General features: G+C 46.5%; 1 protein-coding gene across 1 annotated transcript in view; it reads left to right on the top strand.

Moving 5' to 3' along the window:
* LOC144152905 (glutamate receptor ionotropic, kainate 2-like) overlaps positions 1 to 22,146 on the top strand; it is a 397,026-nt gene that overhangs the window by 164,550 nt on the left and 210,330 nt on the right. The window contains exon 2 of the mRNA XM_077684459.1: positions 8,110 to 8,265. Coding sequence (XP_077540585.1) covers positions 8,110 to 8,265 — 156 coding nt within the window. The remainder of the gene's footprint in view (positions 1 to 8,109; positions 8,266 to 22,146) is intronic.

The raw sequence follows: 22,146 nt of genomic DNA, 5'->3' as shown, positions 1-22,146 counted from the left end.
GGGCAGCAGTCAAAGTTGGCACTCGCCCCTCGGCCGTTCCGTTGGGACTTCCTCTACTCGAGGCCGGGAAAAGGCGGAACCGAAAAGTGGAAGGAGTAGCAGCAGCAAAGAGATGGCGGCTTCCGACGGAGAAGCGACGCGAAGGCCTTTCCCCGGAACCCCATCAATTCGCTCGTCCCGCACCCCCTCCAGCCTCCCTATTCCCCAACATCCCTTTCCCTAGTTTTCCCCGTGACCTCCTTTCCCCTCTCCCAGAAGGTCAGCTATGACTATCGCCGCGACTCCTCACTGTTTTCTCTTACCTACTAGGCCCCGGATTCACCGTCGGCCGTTACTTTTGTTCTGAGCCTGTCACCGTCTTCGAAGCCGAGTCTCTTGCTTCTGGTTGCTTGCTTACTTTTTTGTTTTTGTTTTTGTTTTTCGCGTTGCATCTTGAAAGTCTGGGGTTTCTGTTTTTCAGAATTTTTTTTGATCTCCACAATCCACGTTTTTAAGGGTTTAGGCCTCGCTTTGTCCAAAGCCTGTCCAGCCACAGGCGCACACATCTTTCTTTAGCAGTGACGTTCTGTGTCCTTTTCGTTCGGGTGTTCATGTCACTTTATTTCCTAATACCAATTCCTGGAAAGCACAGGAACCCCGCGCACTGAGCACTTGAAGAGTACTGTCATATATAGAGTTTAGTAACAGCGATTTTGTATGGTCACAAATAAATTAAAATAAAATTGTGGTGTTTCTTTTACGTCACCTGTGGAAAAATGTTTAGTTAAAGAAAGTATAGACAGAACAATGAAACAATGAACATTTTTCGGGACCATCAAACAGGAGTTTTGGAAAAAGGTACAACAATTCCACGAGTATAGGATGACAGAAGACTGACATCATTTAGTCTTCGTCTCCCAAACAAACCGCCCAGCAGTCTTTACTGGTGGGATTCCCTGGCCTGTTGTTCCCGTGTGCACATTTTTTTTTGCGACGTGTAAACTTAAAATTACACCATGAATAGTAGCCACATCTCTTTGGTGCCAATTTAATTGATGTTTATCCTCTATATGCAGAATTGCGTACTTGAAATACTAAGCAAATTGCAACCACGAAAGTTATTTTGTGGGAGAAGAACGTTTAAAGAGATGTGATTAACTCAAATTTAAGGAGTCTACTTTTCCCTTTAACTGTAAAGCAATAGGTTTCTACAGAGCACCACTGCGATGAAGGTTGCGATTTGTATACTTTGCACAACTTTAGACGTCTGAATACGGCATCTCAATGGGAACAGTATGAAGGCGCACTTTGTAGTGTCAATTCTTGTGTGCACAAGAACTAGGTACCCACGACATGCTGTTTCTTATTCTCAAGCTCAAGAAGCGGTCACTTACGAAACTGCCACGCCTTGTGTAGCCGCCTAATTTCGTACAGCTTCGCCTTCCCTCACTCCTCGGAGCACGATAAAGTCATTTTTGAAGCAGCCGCCTCTCATCCCCCTGATTACTTAAGAATAACGAAAGCAAAGCGCCGTACCAGCTGTACCTTTAGTACGATCGTGTAAATGCAATTTGCGAAACCTTGCTTAATGGCACTCTCTTATTTTATGGTGTCCTGCAACACTGCAGATAAACGCTTGCATTCTGTTCTCTGCGCCTGGAAGCACTGGTTAAGCTATATCTTTGGCAGCACAGAGCGGCATTGTGTGATTTGCTCGCCATTGCAGAAGTGTCGTAATGCTTCTGGTTCGCTTACTTATTTCTTTTTAACTGAATTCCGAATGCATTTATTGGTGCAGCGGAAATGAAGCTGGCCAATAGCCCCGGTATACCCCTCGATCGACGTCAGTCAACCACAGAAACAATGCCTACGCCGAGAAAGAGCAGAAAATCTCTTGAGCGCTCATTCAAATATCTGATCAGCTTAGAACAGTAAAATTTGGCTGGAGTACTTTGTGGTCACCTAATCTAAATGCTGTACGCGTTCATTGACTACTTTCTGAAAACATTTTACATTTACAAACGAAGTTGAAAAAAAAACCTTTCTGTGCCTTCTGGAGCGTGGCAGTTACAATTTTCTGGTTGAGTTTGTTTCGTTGGTGCATCGTTTGTCTTTCATGCAGCGTCCGCCTTTTAATCTGTTCGACGCGAAAGCATCGATTCTCAATTCCCCGTGCTCGCTCCGACTTCCGATTTGCCTTGTCTACAGGGAAAATGTGGGCGCAATATACGGCGGGGAAGCGTGATTGATAGATTCAGGAAGCACGATAGACACGGGGTCGTTCCACACTCGTTGAGCTCGGTGCTACTCATAGAATCGTTTTTTTTTTCGGGTCGAGCTGTTTCCATTATTAGGCCCCAGCATAACAACCGGTACAGGCGCTTGATAGACAAACAAAAACAAAACTCGATAAACACGACAATCGATTAAAATAGATTATTTTGTTTCTGTCAAACAAAAAACAAGGCGAAAAGTAAAATACACATTCTTAGATCTTTTACACAAAATTATTTTTTTCTGGCAAAGAAAACCTGCAAAATTCGTTTTGCTTGCAAGAGGAGAATACACATTTTTACTTTATTTTTTTTTTTCAACAGTGCGGCTAGAATTCGGGAAGAGCAAAGCGAAAGTAAGAAAGCCGCACGCTGCTCTGGTTTCATGCTGATAAGAAGAAACCTTCTCTGGCTGCCTCTGGTTTCCTTTATTTCGCGTTGTCTCTGAATTGTGTTTTTCCCCTCAGTGTGAAACAAGAGGCAATCACGTGACCTCCCTGTAAGGCAGGCAGGCCGGCGCAGCCTTTCAAAAAAAGCTCGCGGAAGAAGAGCCTTTTACTCGGCTCATGTATCTACGTTCCTGGAACCAGAGGAAAAGAGAGGGCGCCCGGAAATGTACCAAGAGCCTCATAGGAGTAAACAAGAACTTGCATTCGTACCGAAATGGCCTCTCACGAGTGCGAAACATGAGGAGGCACATTCGAAAAGGGCATCCAGAAACTGCAGTCTGAGGATTGGACCAGAGTCGACGGATGGGCTGCGCCGACAAGGGTTCAAATAAATTTCCCCCGTTGTAAATCCTTCGAGCAGGGGCAAAAGGGGAGCGCGCAGCATCAAAGCGGAGCTGCGTAGCGGTGGAAGCGAAAATCGTATGCACGAGCGTTCGGTGTTTTCTGGTGAATTGAATGCGACAGGAGCCATTTGAAGGGCAATGCAATCGGAGATACTTTCCAGCTCACTCGGGCGTGCAGGTAGAAGGCGAAGGGTTTTACAAGTGAAATGAAAGATTGAATGCTTGCAAACACTGCTTCGTCTTAAGAAAAACGCCCCCGTTACTGCAAAACTTAGTGTTTCAGCGCAATTCTATCAATATATCTGGTCAAGGACGTAGTTCACATTGCTTTCACAATGTCGGTTGGAGACTTCTTTTTGCGCGATGTTTCCTTTTAGGTTCGCATGCCGACAAGCCGACATGGTGAACGATAGGTTGTTGCTTCCTAGCTGCACAAATTGTACATGCATTTTATCGCATTCTGTAATAGAGGAGAGCCCTGACAGTGAAGGGGTAAATATTTCAGGGAGCATGCCAAAAAGCTTACGGCGCTAGGTAATGTACATCCATTTACCATTTATGTCTGTAAAGCGTGCTTTGCCTGTTGGGCTCGCATGCATGACTAGAAAGCTTGCACGTAGAATACTACGTCAGGTTCGGAGGATCGGAGTGTGAGCTGTTGTGGCCACGTCGTCAATAAGATGGGGGAGGAAGTATATTCGTGATTGCAGACCGGGACGCCCTTACTATAGTCTAGGAAGCAAATAACCACTAATTTACCCGGATATTTTTGCTACGATAAACATTTGCAAAAAAGCTGGCAGCACGACGAAGTCCGGAAAAGAGGAGACATCAATGCGCCATTGTAGAAGTGGAACTTTAATGGGCGGTATTTTTCAAAAGGCATGCCCAAAGGCGAGAACGGAAATGGCGGAGATTTGTTTGGATGAATAAACACACCAATTGCGCGTAAAAATCTTTCACGGGTTCGTATTCTTGATTCCAGCTCGTGTTGAACTTGAAATTCGTCATTACGTAGCCCATCGTCCGCGCATGAATGGGCGGGGTGAATATGGGAGCCGCCAGAAATGACAAATTGTGCATTTTAACGCCGAAATTGTTTACCAGATAGAAAAAAAATGCTTTGGTAACCGCTGGCGTATATTTAGTAACCGTGCATGGCATGTACGGCAACCTAATGAGAAAAACACCTCTGGAAAAAAATATTTCAGAGCGAGTAAATGACCTGTTATGGGGTGATACGCGGATAATGCTACTTGGAGAGTACCAAAGCAAAACAAAACAAAAGTATTCTCCTTATTCATGGTTAACGTCACAGGTAATGGGTCCCGGCTTAGCGGATTAGGAATTCGTAATAAAAATTCTTTAGAATGCAGCCCGGGTGCCATGGCGCCTGTCAAGTTTCTAAAGCGACAGTTTTTTGCCGGGCTTATCAAGTTAAGAATGCACGAAAATAAAGGGGAAAAATTCCCCTCACGAGGAAAACTAATGAGCCTAAAATGATAAGCCCCGGATCACAGTTGCGCGTGACCGAAATAAATGATCACAAAGCCAAGCCCGGGAAATTCTGCAAGGCTTGAGCTGCCTGTCAGGGCAGGTCCCGCAAAACGGAATTAAAAGTTGCCCGGTCATCTCGTGTTCGCCGCTGATTATAAAGTGAGAGAAGGGGATAGTTCAGCGGAAATAAGTGTCACCCCCATCCCCAGTCTTATACGGCCCCTGCCGTGTCGGCATTCTCTTCACCCTTTTCTGATTTTGACTCTTTTTTATGGCAGCGCGCGGTTTTTGACCCTTTCGAGATACCTATGCCGTAACAGGGGCTTGCGTAAGAGCAGCCTCCTTATTCCTTTCATTTTGTGGGGTCTGCTGTTTTAGTATGAATAATCAAACTGCCTCATTTTATTCTATGTGATTCGCTTTTTTTGTACACGAAATTCGATTTTCTTTGTCCAAGTTGCAAGCTTAAAGCCGTTTTTCCAAATCTAAAACAAACAAACCTGGAGGTTAATTATAAAAGAATTTTTTTTCCTTTCTAAGCAAAAGAAAAAAAAAACCATTGGATATCCGCATGCTGTCAAAGTAAAAGCCGCGCAAGCTCGCCGAACACCGTCTCAACACAATGGCCGCACGCGTAACTCGCGCTGTCATATCTGGGCTTGCGGTGGTCTGCAACAAGGCGTACAAGTGTTAACGTGGCACCAAGGGAACCCACACGCAGGAAATGTAAATCGCGAAGGTGCGGCAAAGGATGAAACGGCGAATGTGTAATAGGGCAGTGATATCTCAGCAGCATCAAGGAGGAGAGTCTACAGGGCGCAAAGAAAGAAAATAGTAAGGGCAGCATTACGAGACAAAAATAGACAGATAAAAAAAAGCACAACAAACAGCAAAGGGCTGGGCTTAGTTGGACGGAATGTTAAACGTACAAAAGCAAGGCAAGAAAGGCGGAAATGAGGAAATGAGCGGTTCGAGAAGGGTGGTGTCGAAGAAGGGAAGAGGGAGCAACGAGGAAAGAGGAAAAGGAGGAAGGCGGAAGAGGCGGGCGAGGGGGAGAGGGAGCACATTTCGCCGTTCGGGTCCCAGGATTTGCCGCCGCGGTATCAGCGCCTCGCACGGCCGCCGCGCCCGCCAAAGTTCGGTCAACGGTGCAGCATTACGTCTGCTTGTTTGCCCGGCGAGCCGAGCAGGGTGGAACCGGCGGCTTGCCTCATGAAGCGGGCAAATGTACCGACGATGTCGACGAAGATGAGGACGATGCCGCTGGGTTCCCCTGGCGAACAAACATCGGAAAATCGAACGGTCGTTCCTTTCTGTTCCCTTCATTTCCCGCCGCCCCTTTGTGTTGTGTCCTCTTCTACTTCGTTTCCTTCCCTGAATACCTCCCCCTTTCCCTCCTGCTCTCCGCCTCCATCCCATCCGTTCTCCCCTCTCTTCGGCCGCCACCTATTCCCTCCTCACGGCGCAAATCTGCGGCCTTCGGGAAACGGAATTTGCTCCCAATTCGTTCCCACTCTGCGTACCTTTGTCTCTCGTATTTGTCTTTGCTCCCATTAAGTTTTGCGTGCGATTAGCTTTCCGGACGGCGGTGCGAAAAAGCATTAGCGTATTACGAAGCATTCTTAATGCGCGTGGGTTTTCTTTTTTTGGTGGGGGAGAGGTACCCTTGCCGGTATAGTGTTCTTTCCCGCCTTTGCCGTCCCACCCGCTTCCGCGTGCATTAAAAGAGCTCGCTGAATAATTTTGCGTCGCTATCATGTGGGATCATTAACATGCGATGCCTTACCTTAAAGCGTGTTTTGCATGCCCGGCAAAAACTTATCTCGAACCTCGCATCCGTTGATTCAACTTAACAGCACTTCGCATTCGTTATCGTCGTGTTCGTAGTGTTTTGTTCCGGAATAAAATATTACCACGCATTAAGTTATGAAGACAAGATAACATGAAAAAATGACGTGCTCAGTGTTTGTTGGTTAAATGAACAAAACGTCTTTCTTTAAGAGAAGCAATATCTACGGCTTGTCGAAATCTGTTCCTTCATCTCTTACTTTAAGATTCCTGCAGCTATTACTACACATTCTTCTCTGGGTGAGTACGCTACCGCGCAAACTTTCCTGCAAAAATAGGGTGTCCAATGTGGAGGTCCTGCTTAGATCCTGCTTATATCCTTGTTACATCCGCCGTTATCCTCAGCGCAACGGTCTGAATGAATAGTTGGTGTAACCAATTTGATGTTGGTACCGGGCGTACAAAGTAACTTGTTTCCACAATGGCATCATGGCGTGCATTATTTCTTGCTGCACGACGTTGCAGCACAATCGTGTTTCTTTGTTTGTTTGTTTTTCAAAATTTCCGTCGTTTTGTTGACGTGGTGCAACGCAGCTGCGGGAAATAAATGTTACCCTAGAAACTATCATTGCTCAACCTACGGTGCCCCGCTCAAAGAACCCCGCCTGCTTCTATAGATATCGTGGCTACTGCCATTGCAACAATCTTGCATTTTTTGAAGATTTTTACAGCATTCGAAGTGATAGTCTGTCTTAGCTTCTCCTATACACAAGCCCAACGTTCGCAATGTACTCTGGAACACCCTCTTGAAGTATCCGTGTGTGAAATGTTTTGCATGAATATTTTTCTGTGTGCTTTATAGACCTAGCGTTGCTTTTTTGCAGAATGACGTGTGCTAGTATGGTATTATTACTCTAGGAGATAGTTTTTTTACCAATCTTGATAAGTGCTGCAAGTTAAATAAGGCTACAGCAACATTCCGATCGCTGGATAACCCGGCGCGGTGGCTCCGTGGCTAAGGCATTGCGCTGCTGAGCACGAGGACACGGGTTCGATTCCCAGGCCGCGGCGGCCGCTTTTCTGATGTAGACGAAAAGCAAAAACGCCCGTGTGTACGAGATTTCGGCGCACGTTAAAGATCCCCTGGTGATCAAATTTATTCCGCAGCCCTCCACTATGGCGCGCCTCATCGCCTGCGTTGCGTCGGCACGTTAAGCCCTACAGTCAATCAACCGATCGCTGGATAGCTTTCATGGGACTCCGCAACACTTCCAATAACGCTTTCACTGTCTCCTTTGCGTCTGGAAGCAAAGCAAAAGCTATAGTTATCGCCATCACGGACTGACACTGCGTGATTTGCTTGGCGCAGCAGATATGCCTTCCGTTTCTTCATTGCTTTTGATGCTTTATTTTGGAAGTGTCTGTAGAATGCGTTCATTGCGGCTACTAAAGAAAAGCCGGCCAATAGCCGCTGCAACTCTGTATAGACGTAATTCCAGCGGTCGAAAAATGCCAAGACCGGGAAAGAGAGAACAAGGTTTCGAGCAAATTTCTAGGTTATCTTATAGGCATAGAGCAGTAATTTTTGGCTGAGGTTCTTTGGGACCCCGTAATTTAAATAGTGGATGTGTTGATTGACTTTGTTCTACAGGCAAATGAGATTTTGAGGAAGTTGAACAAACTGTTGCAGGGTCCCTTTAACTGCATTGTGATGGGGGACAACTATAGTAGGACCTAAGGGACTGACCGGCGCCCCCTCTCTCCTCTTCTACGGTGCAGGGGGCCTTTTCGACAATGCGGACGACGAGCAGGAATTCGCCTTCCGGGTCACCATCGACCGCATCAACAACGACAACGGCGTGCTGCTGCGCTCTCGATTACTGCCGCGCATCGAGCGGCTTGACAAGGACGACAGCTTCCGGGCAACCAAGAAAGGTGCGGAAACCTTTTCCCTTTCAACTTGTCCTTCTAATCCATTCTACCGGCTTGTGTCAGTAATTTGACACTTTTGTCGGCATTACAAGCTGTCAAGCGAACGCGGAACAATGGGCGCGTTGTAGGGTCCTCACTGCCAACTCTTCGAAAAGTAAACAAAGCTTTGCTGAAACGTGTGCTGGGCTGGCTTAGATTGTATAAACCGGGGTCGATGTTCCCGAAGTATTTATATGTAGGGAATTGTTCTACAGTGAGCTAAGGGATGTTACTTCCTAGAATTAATTTACGCCAACAGTAACTGGAGCAGCGGAAAAAAAAGAAATATCTAAGAGGCGCTTTACTTTAATACAAAATTTTCTGTTTCAGAGCTGTGTGTAACAAAAGTTGATTCGATAAATTTGCTTTATGATACACTTTTGCGTCAATTCCAGAAGTGGTCCTCGAGCAACTAATGGTAGAGAGCTTTCCGCTCTGTTATTACTTTTGGAATTGAATAGCTGACTTGACACTTTGGCGCGTATGAACATTCAGGCGGTGGGCTTGTTCTGGGCTTCTGAAGGATTCGTTACGAAGTTATTACGACGATTATAGCGCTCCATGAATATTATGCCGACAGACTGCTATATCGCTTGTGGAAGCACTTTATCATTACGATTACAGGGCATGTCGATGCTTATCGCTGTGCAAACCAAGGCGTAAAAACCAAGAGGGCGGTGCTTGTTGTGACAGAGATTACGCGGATGTGTGAAATTTTTGAGTATTTCTTGATTTGAAGAACGTACAAAATCTATCAAAACAAGATGACAATAGCGCTAAACCGGAACCATTAGAGGCGAAGGAAGTGGAAATATTATCCCCATGAAATGGCCAGAAGCTGTTGTTCAATAAAAAAAATAAAAACGCTCACATAAATGATCTTTGTGCTGACAACTTGAATACAAGGCATGGTTTCGCGCTCGAGTTCCTGATAGATGTTCTAAGAATACAGCCATTAACATTCACTTTATTGTACCAGTTTCTTTCGTTCGTTTTACGATTGAGTGCATTCAGGTTGAAAAGAGATGCACTCTATGATTGTATAAACGAAATACAAAAAACGCGTTCTTTTTTTTTATTATTGATTTACGGCTTGAAGATTCCACTGTGCTCTAAAGCACGATAAATTTCTCTTAGGAGAACCCTAAAAATAAACAACGTGAAGAAATGTCTGACATCGCTAACCGCCAAGTACCCGTTGAAAATAGGGAAAGCAGACGGAACCACTGTTCTTATACGCTGAAAAATTGACACAGCACAAAATAGAGGCTACTCCAGCCCTTCTTGGGGTTCACAATTTGTTCCCACACGGGCCTTAACTCATGTTGAGATAATGCCTACACCGTTATCTGTTCTATTATTCGTCCCTGCGCCGCACGCAAAATCGTCCCCAACAAACTCAGCTTCCAACTGACTCGGACATAACCGATACTATTAAGACGTCACCAAGATGTCCTGTTTAGTCTTAGTAGGTGTTCACACACGTACCTATTTTATGACAACAAAATGGCACGCAATCCGATGGGAATCGCCGGCAACATGAGTTTTGAAACGAATTTGTAGATACCCTAAGTGAGAATTGTAAGATAATGCGTAGGATTTATAAAAAAACGCGTACTGCTTGACAAGTATGTTCAGTGCATAATTCGCGAAAACGTTAGTGTTTCACATCTCTGAAATTTCTGGTAGAATGTATCCTTCAAAGACATAGAGAGTTACTTGTACCACCCTCCAAACACCCTCGTTTCTGCTATCTTTACGTCGGTTTTTAGCTAAAGTGCGAGCCCTATAAATAAACTCACACTATCTTAGCCCCCGTTCTAAGGAGAACCGCATCAAGGAACCCTCCACATGCACCCAACCTCATCGCCCTTTCAGTGTCTACGCGTCTTAGATGCGATACTTTGACTGCAAGGAAATCAGAAACGGGCCTAGGAAGAGGCAGCAGAGTGGAAAAGTCTCCATCTCAGCGTGCCCATAACTTCCGCCCTCCCCAAAGGAAACGCTCATAACCGCAATGGCGAGGCGACTCGAGGGGTACGACGCCGGCGCCATAGCGCTCGCTCGCGTTCTGCCGGCGATAACGCCAAAGTGCAAAGGATACGCCAGCCGCGATGATGTTTACGGCCGGTATATAGCACCTACTGAAGCGACGATATGACGCCTCGTTTCTGAGGGCTTTCACGACGCCTTCACCTCGAAGCCTCTCTTGTCATTTCGCTTATGAGGCGGAAATTTCGCCCGCATCAAGAGCTCGTCGTGTTGATGGTCGTAACGCAGATTTTCGGAACGCGACACGAAATAAAAACTGATACACAAACTACGGCGAAAGTGACAACTTCAACATAAGCACGCGCTGCTTTTTTTTTAGAATGGTGTCGGCAAGAAAGCTTGATAAAAGCCGTATGAGCCTTATCCCCAACATAAAACACTCATAAATGAGAATACATTAAACAAAACCTTGCCTGTTGCGCGTTTTTGGTGTGTTTGTAGGTGTTCAAACGACTTTCCCAATGACCCCTAAGGTTCACCTCAGTACATTTGCCCCCTACATTCGAACTTGAGAATTAAATGGGTGCTAGCGATTTTTCGTTCATTAACTAACCCAATAAAGCGGGGAGGCTGCGGCTGCATCAACGGCTTTTGGTGGCAACGTAGAAAGCAGATAAATGTAGAGATGGTGAGAACGAAGAAAAAGAAATGGTTTACGAAATGCTAATGCATACCACACCTTTGTCTTGAAGCCGTATACGTCATCCGGCCGTCACTTCTCCGTATACAGTATATATTGCTATCGGTTGAAGGAGTCAGGCTTTTTTGGCATAGCAAGATTTAGGCATTCGACCGTTTTTCCAGGGTATTCTGCGAGCTATTGGCACAGTTCGGTGACGCATCTCGGTTGTGATATGAAGAAAACGATCGACCAGCGTGCCGTTGTGCTCGTAACCGTGATTAACATTACGTGAGATAACTAACAAGTGAGAATATTAGTGTGTGGAGGTAGTGAGGATGAAGAAGAGGAGAATGGCCAATGGAGAGGGGATCGACAGAAGAGAAGTGTAGCGGAACTGGTGGAAGAGGAGGGAGGATGAAATAGGAGGGGAAGAAAAGAGAGGGACAAGAGGGGAAAAAGCTTAGCGGAAGGAGTTGGGGAGGGCAGTGGTGAAGGGGAGGCGAGATAGGAGCGTAGGGAAGAGGGGAAGATAAGGCTATGATGAGGGGAATTGTAGCAGAGAGGGCTTGAGGGGAGGGACATATTGGAAGTGGAAAGAGACATAGGGATGGGAAAGGAGGAAGAATAACATAGGAGGGTGAGAAAAATACGAGTGAAAATAAAGAAGGATGGGACACGAAGGGGGAAGAAAAGGGAACATGAGGTACAAAAACGTGGAGGAGAGAGGATCACAGACGGGAAGGAATTGGGGGAGGTATTTCGAGGAGACTCAGGGGTTGCGAGAGGAAGAGAGCGACGGGCGAGGGTCGTGAAGGCGAAGTGTAGGTGGAATGATCTGAAAAGATGAGAAGAGAGGTGGAAAAAAAATCCTCGGTGCACCGAAACTTCCTTACGTGCTGCTTGCATAGGACGAAGGCCTGACGGTACTCATTAGGAGATATTTTGCTGCTACATCGTATTTCCATCACTTTCTTTGCTTTCAATGTTTTCGTATTGTGGCGCAAATTACTTCGACCAGCCTGTATTCTTGCACTCACGGGAGTTCAGGCGTCACGTTTACGTTTCCAATACATATCCTCGTGAATTTTGTGAATAGGGCACATCAGCCTCTCGAAGCTCTCCATTCCTGTCCAACCCACAGTGAGCATGTGTGATGAAGAAAGAAAAAAAAAACTCTACCACTGTTAACACGCGGAGATATTACACTGTGTGTGATAGTGCGCTTCGGGCTGTCTGCGTGAAGGACCAGGTACAGACACCATCGGATCACTTATGCGCTTTTATTGAGGTAATCTTTACATAGGGGACCGGGCTAAAACAACGACTGTTTTTTGACAGGATGGGGCACTTACGTAATTCGTCTTAAAGGAGCCATGAAGAGAAAATGCAAGTTGGTTTTATTCGAAAGATTTCGTGTTTTATAGTGCCCCCAGCGCTTGTCCGGATACAAACGGTGCTTTATTCACTGAGAAATTAAACAATTTAGGTTAAAATTTTGATTTTCCCGCTCAATCGTGCGTTTTCGTGGTCCCAAATGACATCACAGGAACCGACCGCTCTGCAGCCTAGAGTACCTTCATTCACGCATCCGCCGTACAGGTATGCTCATATTCTAGGCACCATAGTACAGGGTAGAGACACGTATACGCTGGCGCCGCCATTTACGGTTGCTCGCTCGCCGCCGAAGCAAGTCATTGTGTCAAAACCGCGCTAAAATTATCGCCGCAACGCGGTTTACTGAAGAAGTTTGCGTCATATTGTCTGTTTCGCGTTGCTAGGTCTCGTGGGAAACGAAAAGAATAACGCGTTGAGCCCGTTGGCCCAATTGCGGCGGCACGGGACCGTTCAAAGGTTGTCTCCACCCTGTACAGCGGTGTTGGTTTGTTCCCGCGTTTCTTTACGTTCCGTAACCTAGATGGCGCCACCATACCGTGGCAAGCGTTTGGTTTGTTTTTGCCCGCATTTAAACCTGGCTTGTTTTTGTTCTGGGAGAAAATATTCGTTCCCTGAAACAGTGCTCGCTCGACAAATGGGGTCACGTAAGACACCGTTGCTTGCGTTAATCAGCCAGTGTCGTCTGAGACAACCACAAGCCCCGTAGTGCTGTGCAGCTAAACCAAGCATGCTGTGCGCAGTACGAACAGCAGAACGCATCAGTACTTCTATGTTTACATGTGCTTTCGTAACTTCCACTGTTTGTCCCATCATTCTTATTGCTTTATAAAGAATGTGCCCTAAATTTAAGCGCAAATCGCTCGTTCGTCTAGTTTGTAAGCTCTACCTAATTTGCGTCTGCTTCTGCCAGCCTCCGCCAATCGCAGAGCTTAGCCCATGTGACATCACAGGTTCTGTTGCGGGAAATGAGCTGGTGGGTCGCATGACCGTTCCCGTTTTTCCTAATTATGTAGCTTATTTGAGCGAAGTTTACGTTAAAAGTGGTCTCAGTATGATTCTAACGAGACAATCTTTTGAATGAACCAAACTTGTGTTTTCTCTTCATGGCTCCTTTAAAACGGTAGATTGAGTAATGAATGGCAAGAGTGTGGAGGAGGGGTTTTATCGGTGGGTCAATGGAGCAAGGAATGAGGATGGGTGCGTATGAGGTGTGGGAGAGAGAGAGGGATGGGGGCGCTTACGTGGGCAGAGCGCCGATGTGATCTTTCGACGCCACATGAAAAGAAGGAAGAAGACAGAAGCTGAGACGCAGACAATTGTTTCGTATGCAATTATGGAACCTCTTTTCTACGCAGTTTTACACCTACCTACTAATCTCGTCTTTTTTCCTCCAAACGAATCCAAAGTGTAAGTGCAATACCAGAATACTGCTAATATTCGTTGCGCACTAATGTTTGGCCTCAAATGAGCCCAGTATGTATGAATGACAGTGTGCTAACATGCATAAATCTAGTTACCGACGCTCATTGCAGTAAAAGTTTGCCTATTTGTAGTTGCTTATAGACGTCGTAGAAGCAAAAATGTTCGTGGAATGGTTTTTAAGAAGTGGCACTTAATATTACCTCAAAGTAGGGACAGAAAACCAACCGACGCGACAAAATCTTTTAGCTGCTCGCCAGGCACACTTCCAGCATAAAAATTATCGACTCACTTGTTCGGAGGTAACTAGTGTGCTCTAACCTTGCATAACGCAACGGCCCAGATAAACTGAAATTACTCGCCTCCATACAAGCCACCCATGAACACGTGCTTAAGCAGGTATTTATTAGGCGGGAGAATGATTAATTAATTAGGCTCATGAAAAGGAAATAATTAGGCTTGTGAACTTGGCATGTGATAAGGCAGTTCTTAGCTCTTCGCGGCAGGAAAGCAGTGCCATTAAAAGTAGGACCTGAGAATGCTTAAGCAACGCTTCGATCAGGAATAATTTATACTACCCTGACCGAGACACTTCAAGACGGAAAATTCCTTGGGGGAAATCAGCATGTGAGTAGCTTCCTTTATTTCATCGAAGTATCGTTAATATTAGGACCCCAGACTTCCGAAGGAAGCTTTCACTGCATAATAAATCATACCACAGTGAAGAACTCCTCTCGAAGAAGCCTAATTGTGACGGGGGCTGTTAGCTGCATTTGGTAAGCTTCGTTCAGTTTAGCAATTAATTGCATGCCGAATGATTGCTTGCTTGAAAGTATTACCTGGGGTTCCATTGATCCAGGCTAGTATTATTTGCCTACTTGGATTACTTTATCTGATAGCTTGGCATTGTCCCTGCGTCTTTCTTCTGGCCTCTACTTTTACCTTCGGAGCTCCCAGAGAATAAATTCTGCATGTTCGATAAACTGTCCATGATAATGTACATTTTTACATGCAAAGCTTCTTAAACAAGTATTGGTCCTCTACGATATTCTAGGGCCTTTCTGTTTGCATACATTCGCCTTTGCGAAGCTACTGTTGGATTGTATCACAGCCCGGTTCTCGGGGCAGCATTGTCCAGATCTCATTGAGATACATTCGATCATACGCAGCGCGAAAGCATGCAATGGCAAATACCTACCACAATTTGAACGAGTTCATCGGGTGGATGAGGCCTCTGTCAGGCCACGTTCGCCTTTAGTCTAAGCTTCCCCTTGGTTTTTGCCAAGAAATAAATAATCAAATAAAAAAATGACGCACTAGATGGGTAGAGTTGGGTAGAGTGCAAACAAGAACAACATGACTATCCAAGGGGAAACAAATCATGGAATGGACTTATAATTGAGGTATATTGCGCGAGTAGGTACTGACAAAGTAGGATTACGAAGAAACAAAGAAATAAAGTGTAAAGACGGAAAAGAAAAGCAAATACACAAAAATAAAAGAATGGCGCATCTCGCAGTAGTGGTGCAAAGCTGGAGAAACAGCAGAAGAAACCCCTCTTCTTTCTTCGGAGACCCGGATGTTGCACCTCCCACTTCTTTCCGAACTCGCCGCTGAAAGTTCTCCGTGACTGACAGGCGGGATCGTTTTGTGAGCAGACTTGCACACCTCTCCCAAAGTGGACCACGGTAACACGCGCTAGAACACGCGGCTGAGGCAAAAGCCAACGCCCGCGCTGCGAACCCACAGGAGATGATGTTCGCCAAGAATGCGATGATATCTCAATCGGATAGACGTCGGTTTCATAACGGGAGGGACCCCATTTCGACTCTAACCACTGGAAGCGTTGTTTTGTTTCTTTCTAATTAGCTGCGCATCGTATTGTTATCCGCCGCTGCTAACCCCGTACCCCTCGGGCCTTTTGGAGTGGAACAGTGTTTAGGTTGCCGTTTTCACGGACCTACCTAACGCCATTTCATCCTTGAGGCTTTGAGGTTTTCTGATTCGATAGACGGGAAAAGCTTGGCCAAATAAAGCTGGGCATGCTGTTGATACGTTACGAGTTCACATACACATTGCATTTTGAAAACACCATCACTATAGACGCACGATTGCTAGATAAATTCCCAGTTATGTCTATCAACCACTCGGATGTACAGCACAGCTCACGCATGTGCCTTGGATGGATCTAGCCCGGAATGCCTCAAAGATCTCTCTGGTCTGTTGGTTGGTATTATTATGAATTGCGGCGCACTTTGCAATGCCAGGGTAACTGCCGCAACCTCTGCAATGTATGCAGGTGGGCTCATTGCACGTATTTTCCACGTTCAGTACTTGATCGTTCAATCTGTCATTAGGACATCTTTTCGTTTGAGAAATGTACTGTTTACCGGAGGATAACGCTATCAAGTAGACCTCTCCTTTTGTTCAGGCCACAAACGACGTGCGGTGCTTGACAGGTGCAGTAAGGTTCTTAGTACAGTACAGTACATGTACTATTATGAGTAATGTAATAGGGAACACAGGAACGCGTGGAAAACAGCCTCAAAACATACTCGGAGCGATACGCAGATGGCGCTGTGAAAAAAAAGGGGGAAAGGAGGGCGCTCTTCCACTAACTGTTGGCACTCCCATCACGTTGGCATTTTTACAAAGCAACAGCTCACTTCTTTTCGCCGAAAACATGGTATCGTCCGACAGCGGATAAGACGCAAGGCGGGAATGGGAACAGTTTTCGGAACAGCGTCCCCATTTCCACTTCGTTTCCGACGGCAGCCGCTGCATATCACTCACAGCTGGGTCAGAGGGTGTTTTGCACGCGTTCCTGTGTTCCCTTTCATATTGCTCATTATAGTACAATGATGTGACCTCGGGGAAAGAGGACAAGGGTTTCATGCTGATGTGCAGCGATTTGTCAGTTTTCTTTGAATGTTTGTGAGGACCTTTACCCCCATTTCATAGCATCCTCGAGAGTGTGTCTCAGCAAATTTCGTGGTTTTCTAATGTACGTGCAGCAATAGCCCAGCAACATCACTGTGTTTTCGCGTTATTTCTTCGAATATTCAGCCGCGACTTTCCGCTCCTTTACTTTCAATTCAAAGTTATGGCTTGAAGGGTACTGCCGAGGTGATTTCTGTTTCATAATGTTTCTTCAAAATGTTGATTACCCATTAATGCATTTTGTTTCTGTAGCACAACAAACAAGGTGGATGAAGAATTTCGCGCCTCCCAGGGGAAGCCGTAATAAACCTTTTCAGTTAACGCAGTCGCGTGACTATCGCACGTTTTCCTCCACGTAGAGAGGCTTTCACGGCATAACGGAGAGCATGTCGAAGAGGAAAAAAATACACGAGTCGAACCACTTAGTACCCCAAACGTATTACTCATAACCGTCGCAATAAACAAGGGCGAAAAAGAGGGCCGCATTGAAGGGCAACCAATCACAAAGGGGCGCTTCGTCTTCTCGGTAATTGTTTGCTCCCGTTACCTGCCCCCCTTACTAATGGTGTCCACACGATGGTTCCGGCGCACATCTTCCTAGTCGATGTCTGGAACGTGCCCGTCGAAAGAAGAGAACCGGCCCCGCGCAAAAGTATTTGCCCGGGCAAATAGGCAGCGAGCACCCGAGGCAGCTGCAATGCGCTCTCCACGGCTCCTCTCCAAACAAAACGCCATCCCGAAGAAACGAGCGGCCGTCGATTTGCATGGACACGGGCGCCCCAAGTGTTTGCCTTCTTTTACCACCATTTCCTTTTCAGCTAGATGGGAACGATATGGAAGGGCAGTTTGAAGCAACGCACTATTGGCACGTGTTGAGAAGTTTTTAAAAAAATGCAGCTAGCAGACAATGCGGACGACGCAAGAATACGAGAACGAAGAAGACGATAAAAAAGGACGAGAAAGACAGTCGGGGAAAACGCTGGACGGGCATGAAACCGCTCCCTGAAAACGAATGTTTTCCAGAGGATTCCAAGTTATATTTGTTTGCGCGTGTGTGGAAAATGTGGGGCGTCTGTGAATCACTTATAAACGTCTATGCGGCCTTAGTCGGTATGTTTTGTTTGTGTAGCGATGGATCGTATTAGTGTCTGCCGGACGTTGCCGACAAAGGCGCAACTATGAAATGACTTCTTTTTCAATTTGTGCACTGAATCTAAACTTTTTTTGTTGTAGGGAAACACGCTGAAACAAACTTCTTCTCGTGAAAGTGAATGTAGAAAGAAAATTACTCCCACCTCCCCTCGCGGGAACCCCTGTGTAGATGCGACGCATAGGGGGTTCCGTTGTTGTTTCCGTTAGGTTGATTCTCCCATTGCGTGAAACGTGCCGTGAACCCCCTGCCGCGGCTATGACGCAACGTGGCGCGGCTATGACGCAACACAATCCAACACAATCCACTTTAATCCAATCCAATCCAAGCCAAGCCAAGCCAAGCCAAGCCAAGCCAAGCCAAGCCAAGCCAATCGAATCCAATCCAATGCCCCTCGCGAGAGAGTGTTCGCTATCGGAGAGCAGAGGGGGTGAGCTGCGGAGAGCGCAGCTCGCGTGGCGAGGAGAATGGGGGAGGGGTGTGGACGGACAACGACAACGCCGTATGGAGGGACAAGGCGAGTGAATGAGATTCCGTCGCATCTAAAAGATTTGCTGATTTGCGCAGCGTAGATTCTTCGTTGTTAACCGACTGGGTGCACCGCTACATAATTAACGCTTCAGTTTCGGTGTCTCAATACTGCGATGCTCCCGCCTTAAAGGTTTTTACCGAGTAATTTAAATTTACATTTCGCTCTACTTTTTTTTTACCTGATGCGCCGTTCTAAGTTATTCGGTTTGATACGGCGGATATTCTGTTTAGTTTGTTGACTTTTTTTTAGTTAAACGATGCGTACCTTCCGGAAACACGCATCATAGCGGTGTATATTGCAGTAAACATAGCCGCCACATTTTAGCGCTTTTTTTTTTGCCTTTCAGAAGTGTCCAGCTATGCCGCTTTTTTTCAAACACATTTCATAGCCGTTTTGCCCATTCTAGTGCAAAACATGATGACTACAATGCTCCATCTTAGCAATGAACAGCAACGTTCTCGGTTTTCTGTTAGTGAAGGCACTTCCGTTTTGTTAGCCCTTTACATCACCGACGGAGATTCAACATCGAAAAGACAGTGCTTTACTCGGAAACTCAGAACAAACCAAACCAAACATATAGAAAGCCTGAAAAGTCTGCACACACCACCCCACATACATACTTAAGGTGATTCCCGTCCTACCTTCACGCTCGTTTCACCAGAGCGCCTAAATTTGAATGCCTCAGGGCCCCAGGCTATAGGGCGTCGACAAAGGCAGAATTCCGAGTTTTGTACCGCGCGGCAATATCAGACGACGACGAAGACGAGGACTCGGACGACGAGGAACGTCTTCGAAGAAAGTGCGGCGGGCCGGGGCGCCGAACGCGTATCCCCGGGCAACGGGGGAGTCTTCCGAAACGCCATTTTCTTCCTCCACCGCGATCTTTCTATTGCCTTTCTGTCTCCACCGGGCCTCCGTCTATTTGCACGTACCGAACCTGGCGTCGCCAACATCCCCTGTCTTGCCCCAGCGTGTTTACTGCAGCCTCCTCAGGGAACCTTTTTGTCTTTCTTCCTCTCCTACTCTTTTTCTTCTCTTTTTCGTCTGGGCAGTGCTGGCCTTTCTCGTCGTGTCGTATATTCTCGTGCCCAGGGCCCCATCCTTCTTTCATTATTATGTTCACGTCTACGTCTATTTCGTACTTTCCCCAGCGTTTACGGCCTGTAGTTCGGTTCGGCCGGAGTCTTCGGCCGGGAAACACGATCTGTGAATGCCAAACGCTTACGCACTCTACGTGGAACTGTTATTTTTTTTTCTCCCCTTGCCCTAGTCCCTATGCCCCCACCTTAACTGCTTACTGCACCTTACTCCTTCGGGCACGAGTGTTCGGAGTTGCTGCCGCTTATTCATTTTACTTCTCTGCGCGAACTTTATCCGAGTTTCCAGTGCTTTATCGGGAGAGACTCATAAAAGCGCGTATCTCCTTAGCCGTATACCTTGGGAGATGCGTAACTAGGGGCGCAAAAATGAACGAGAGGTAATTCAGTACTACTCCACGCGCAGTGAGAGGTGTTAACCTTGTCAAGTTACGACATGATGACACTGACCTTAACGTAGAATGAACTTCGACTTCAGCGTGTGGATCGAGTTTGGGGTGACGCCGGAGGTTGAGGCCTACTGAGAAGATAAGGTGGAGCTAAGATTCAGCCTCCGAAGATAGGTTTGACGCGGAGTAGGGGTGGCATTGGAGCTTAAAGGATAGCGAAACCTGCGATCAGCGCTCCAACTTTGCTATGTGCACATTTTTCAACACTTTTGAGATTTTTGTTCGGCGTGGACAAATAAAAGCGCCTTTGAAAACGGCCCCTACGTCTCCGTACTTCTTTGTACGCCCGTTAGACGCATACATTTTCCTATGAATTTTTACTATATCGCCGAAGCAAAATATGAAACATACATCAAAAGCTTCAAAGGATAAGCACTTACCATGCTTGATACAAAAATGAGGCACACGAGTGGTTGCCGTCAGTGACTTTAATGTTGGCACTGCGAAGCACGACAAGAAGGACTAGTTCCTCTGTTTTGCCTTGCAAATCGTTTTACTCATTTTATTTACATATTAGAACTCCCTAATTAAAGGGACCATGCAACATTTCTTTCAACTTTTCTGAAATCTTAAGTGCTTGCATAACGTAGGGCAACCAACGTGCCCAATACTTCGATTAGGGAGTCGTAAAGTACCTCAGCCAAAAATTACTGCTATATCCCCATCAGATAAGTTAAAAGCTTGCTCAAAAAATGTGTTTTCTCCTTCCCGGCCGTGGCGCTCTTCGATCGCTGGAATTACGCCATTACAGCGGTGTAGCAGCTACTGGCATGCTTTCCTTCAGTCGCAGCAATGAACGCATTCGATAGCTACACAGTAAACGCAAACAAGCCGGATGGGGAGTTTCATTAGGTTTATGCTCCGGTAAATCCTCCAGCAGTACAACGCTTACTCCGTGCTGCGGAGTGTATAAAGCACTATACGCCTAAACACTCCGTCAACCAAGTGACGGTGTAAATACGAAGCAATAACATACCATTGCTCCGGCCGAGGACGGAGTTAAGCACATAACCTCCAAAGAAACTCCGGCTTGGAAGATTCACGTCCGGAAAAGCTCCGTCCATGAGCAGAGTTACAGGACGAGCCTCTCTCGAGATCTCGGCGCGAACGAGAGGGCAGTCGTCAAGATGGCCGCTGCTCCCGGTGGACGTGCAGCGAGACACCGAGCTCCGATATAGAAAGCGTGGCATGCCGTGTGGAGTTTCCAAAAAGTGACGACCTTGCCGCTTAAACGGCAAGCGAGGAAGGAATGTATCAGCAAGATCAACCAAGACTGTTCTCGACGTATTGTGTGGTGCGCGAGTTCGCTTCGCGGTGGTAGAATGTGGCGGTGGGTGCGTGCGGGAGCACGAACAGGATACTTCAAGTGGCGATCGGATCAACAACAAGCGTAGGACTCGTCGATGCATACGAGTGTTGCGCTGTAAAAGCAACCAATCTGCCTACACAGCAAGGTGGATGTCGCAAACGGTAGGGAGGCTTTCTGGCCGATACTTTGTACTTCGGTGGGTGTATACTCGCTAACGCCGTGATGTTTGTCAAATCCTGGAATTTCAGTTTTGCTTGAAAGATGCTACCGTCGCGGACTGTGGCGCGGTGGTGGTGGCGTAAAAATGACCATGTTTGCGTCTCGCTGCAATCATTTGGTAAGAGCGACCCGCCTAGTGTTTTCATTCATCATTGAAAAATGTTCCAGGAGCTGCACTTTGCTTCAAACTAAGAGTAGTCGGTCAAAGAGAGGCTAGTCTTTTCCGCACCATCGTTTGCAATGTTCAGTTCACATTTCGTTTCTTTTTTTTTTGTAAACAGCGCATGATTGTACAAAATAGCTGTACATGTTTATTTATTTATTTTTTTGTTTGTTTTCCTAGCCTAAAGTCGTCCCTCTTCCTTTATATCCATGAGTTTCCAAAGCCAGAAAAGCTCTAAATGCGCCGTAAACACGCCGCGATGGTGTTGCTTCAAGCAGACATCGCCCGCTTCGCCCTCCGTCATGCGGGGAGAAAATCTCCCCGTCGTTTTCTGGGAACGTTCACGAACGCCGTACCGCGCACACCGAGGAACTGCCACGCGCCCCCAACCGTTAAGGGAACGCGATTAAAAGACGGGGGGATATACGCACACAAAGCAAGTTGACTGGCACAGAAAACATGGGCGCCTTACGCAGGTTCCTATGCGCATTCCAATGT

This window comes from Haemaphysalis longicornis, unplaced genomic scaffold (assembly GCF_048455015.1).
Source record: "Haemaphysalis longicornis isolate Haplotype H1 unplaced genomic scaffold, Haemaphysalis longicornis Haplotype H1 scaffold_9, whole genome shotgun sequence".
In the NCBI taxonomy this organism is placed as follows: Eukaryota; Metazoa; Arthropoda; class Arachnida; order Ixodida; family Ixodidae; genus Haemaphysalis; species Haemaphysalis longicornis.
Note: the sequence above shows the minus strand (reverse complement) of the source record. Positions and strands in the feature narration are given on the sequence as shown.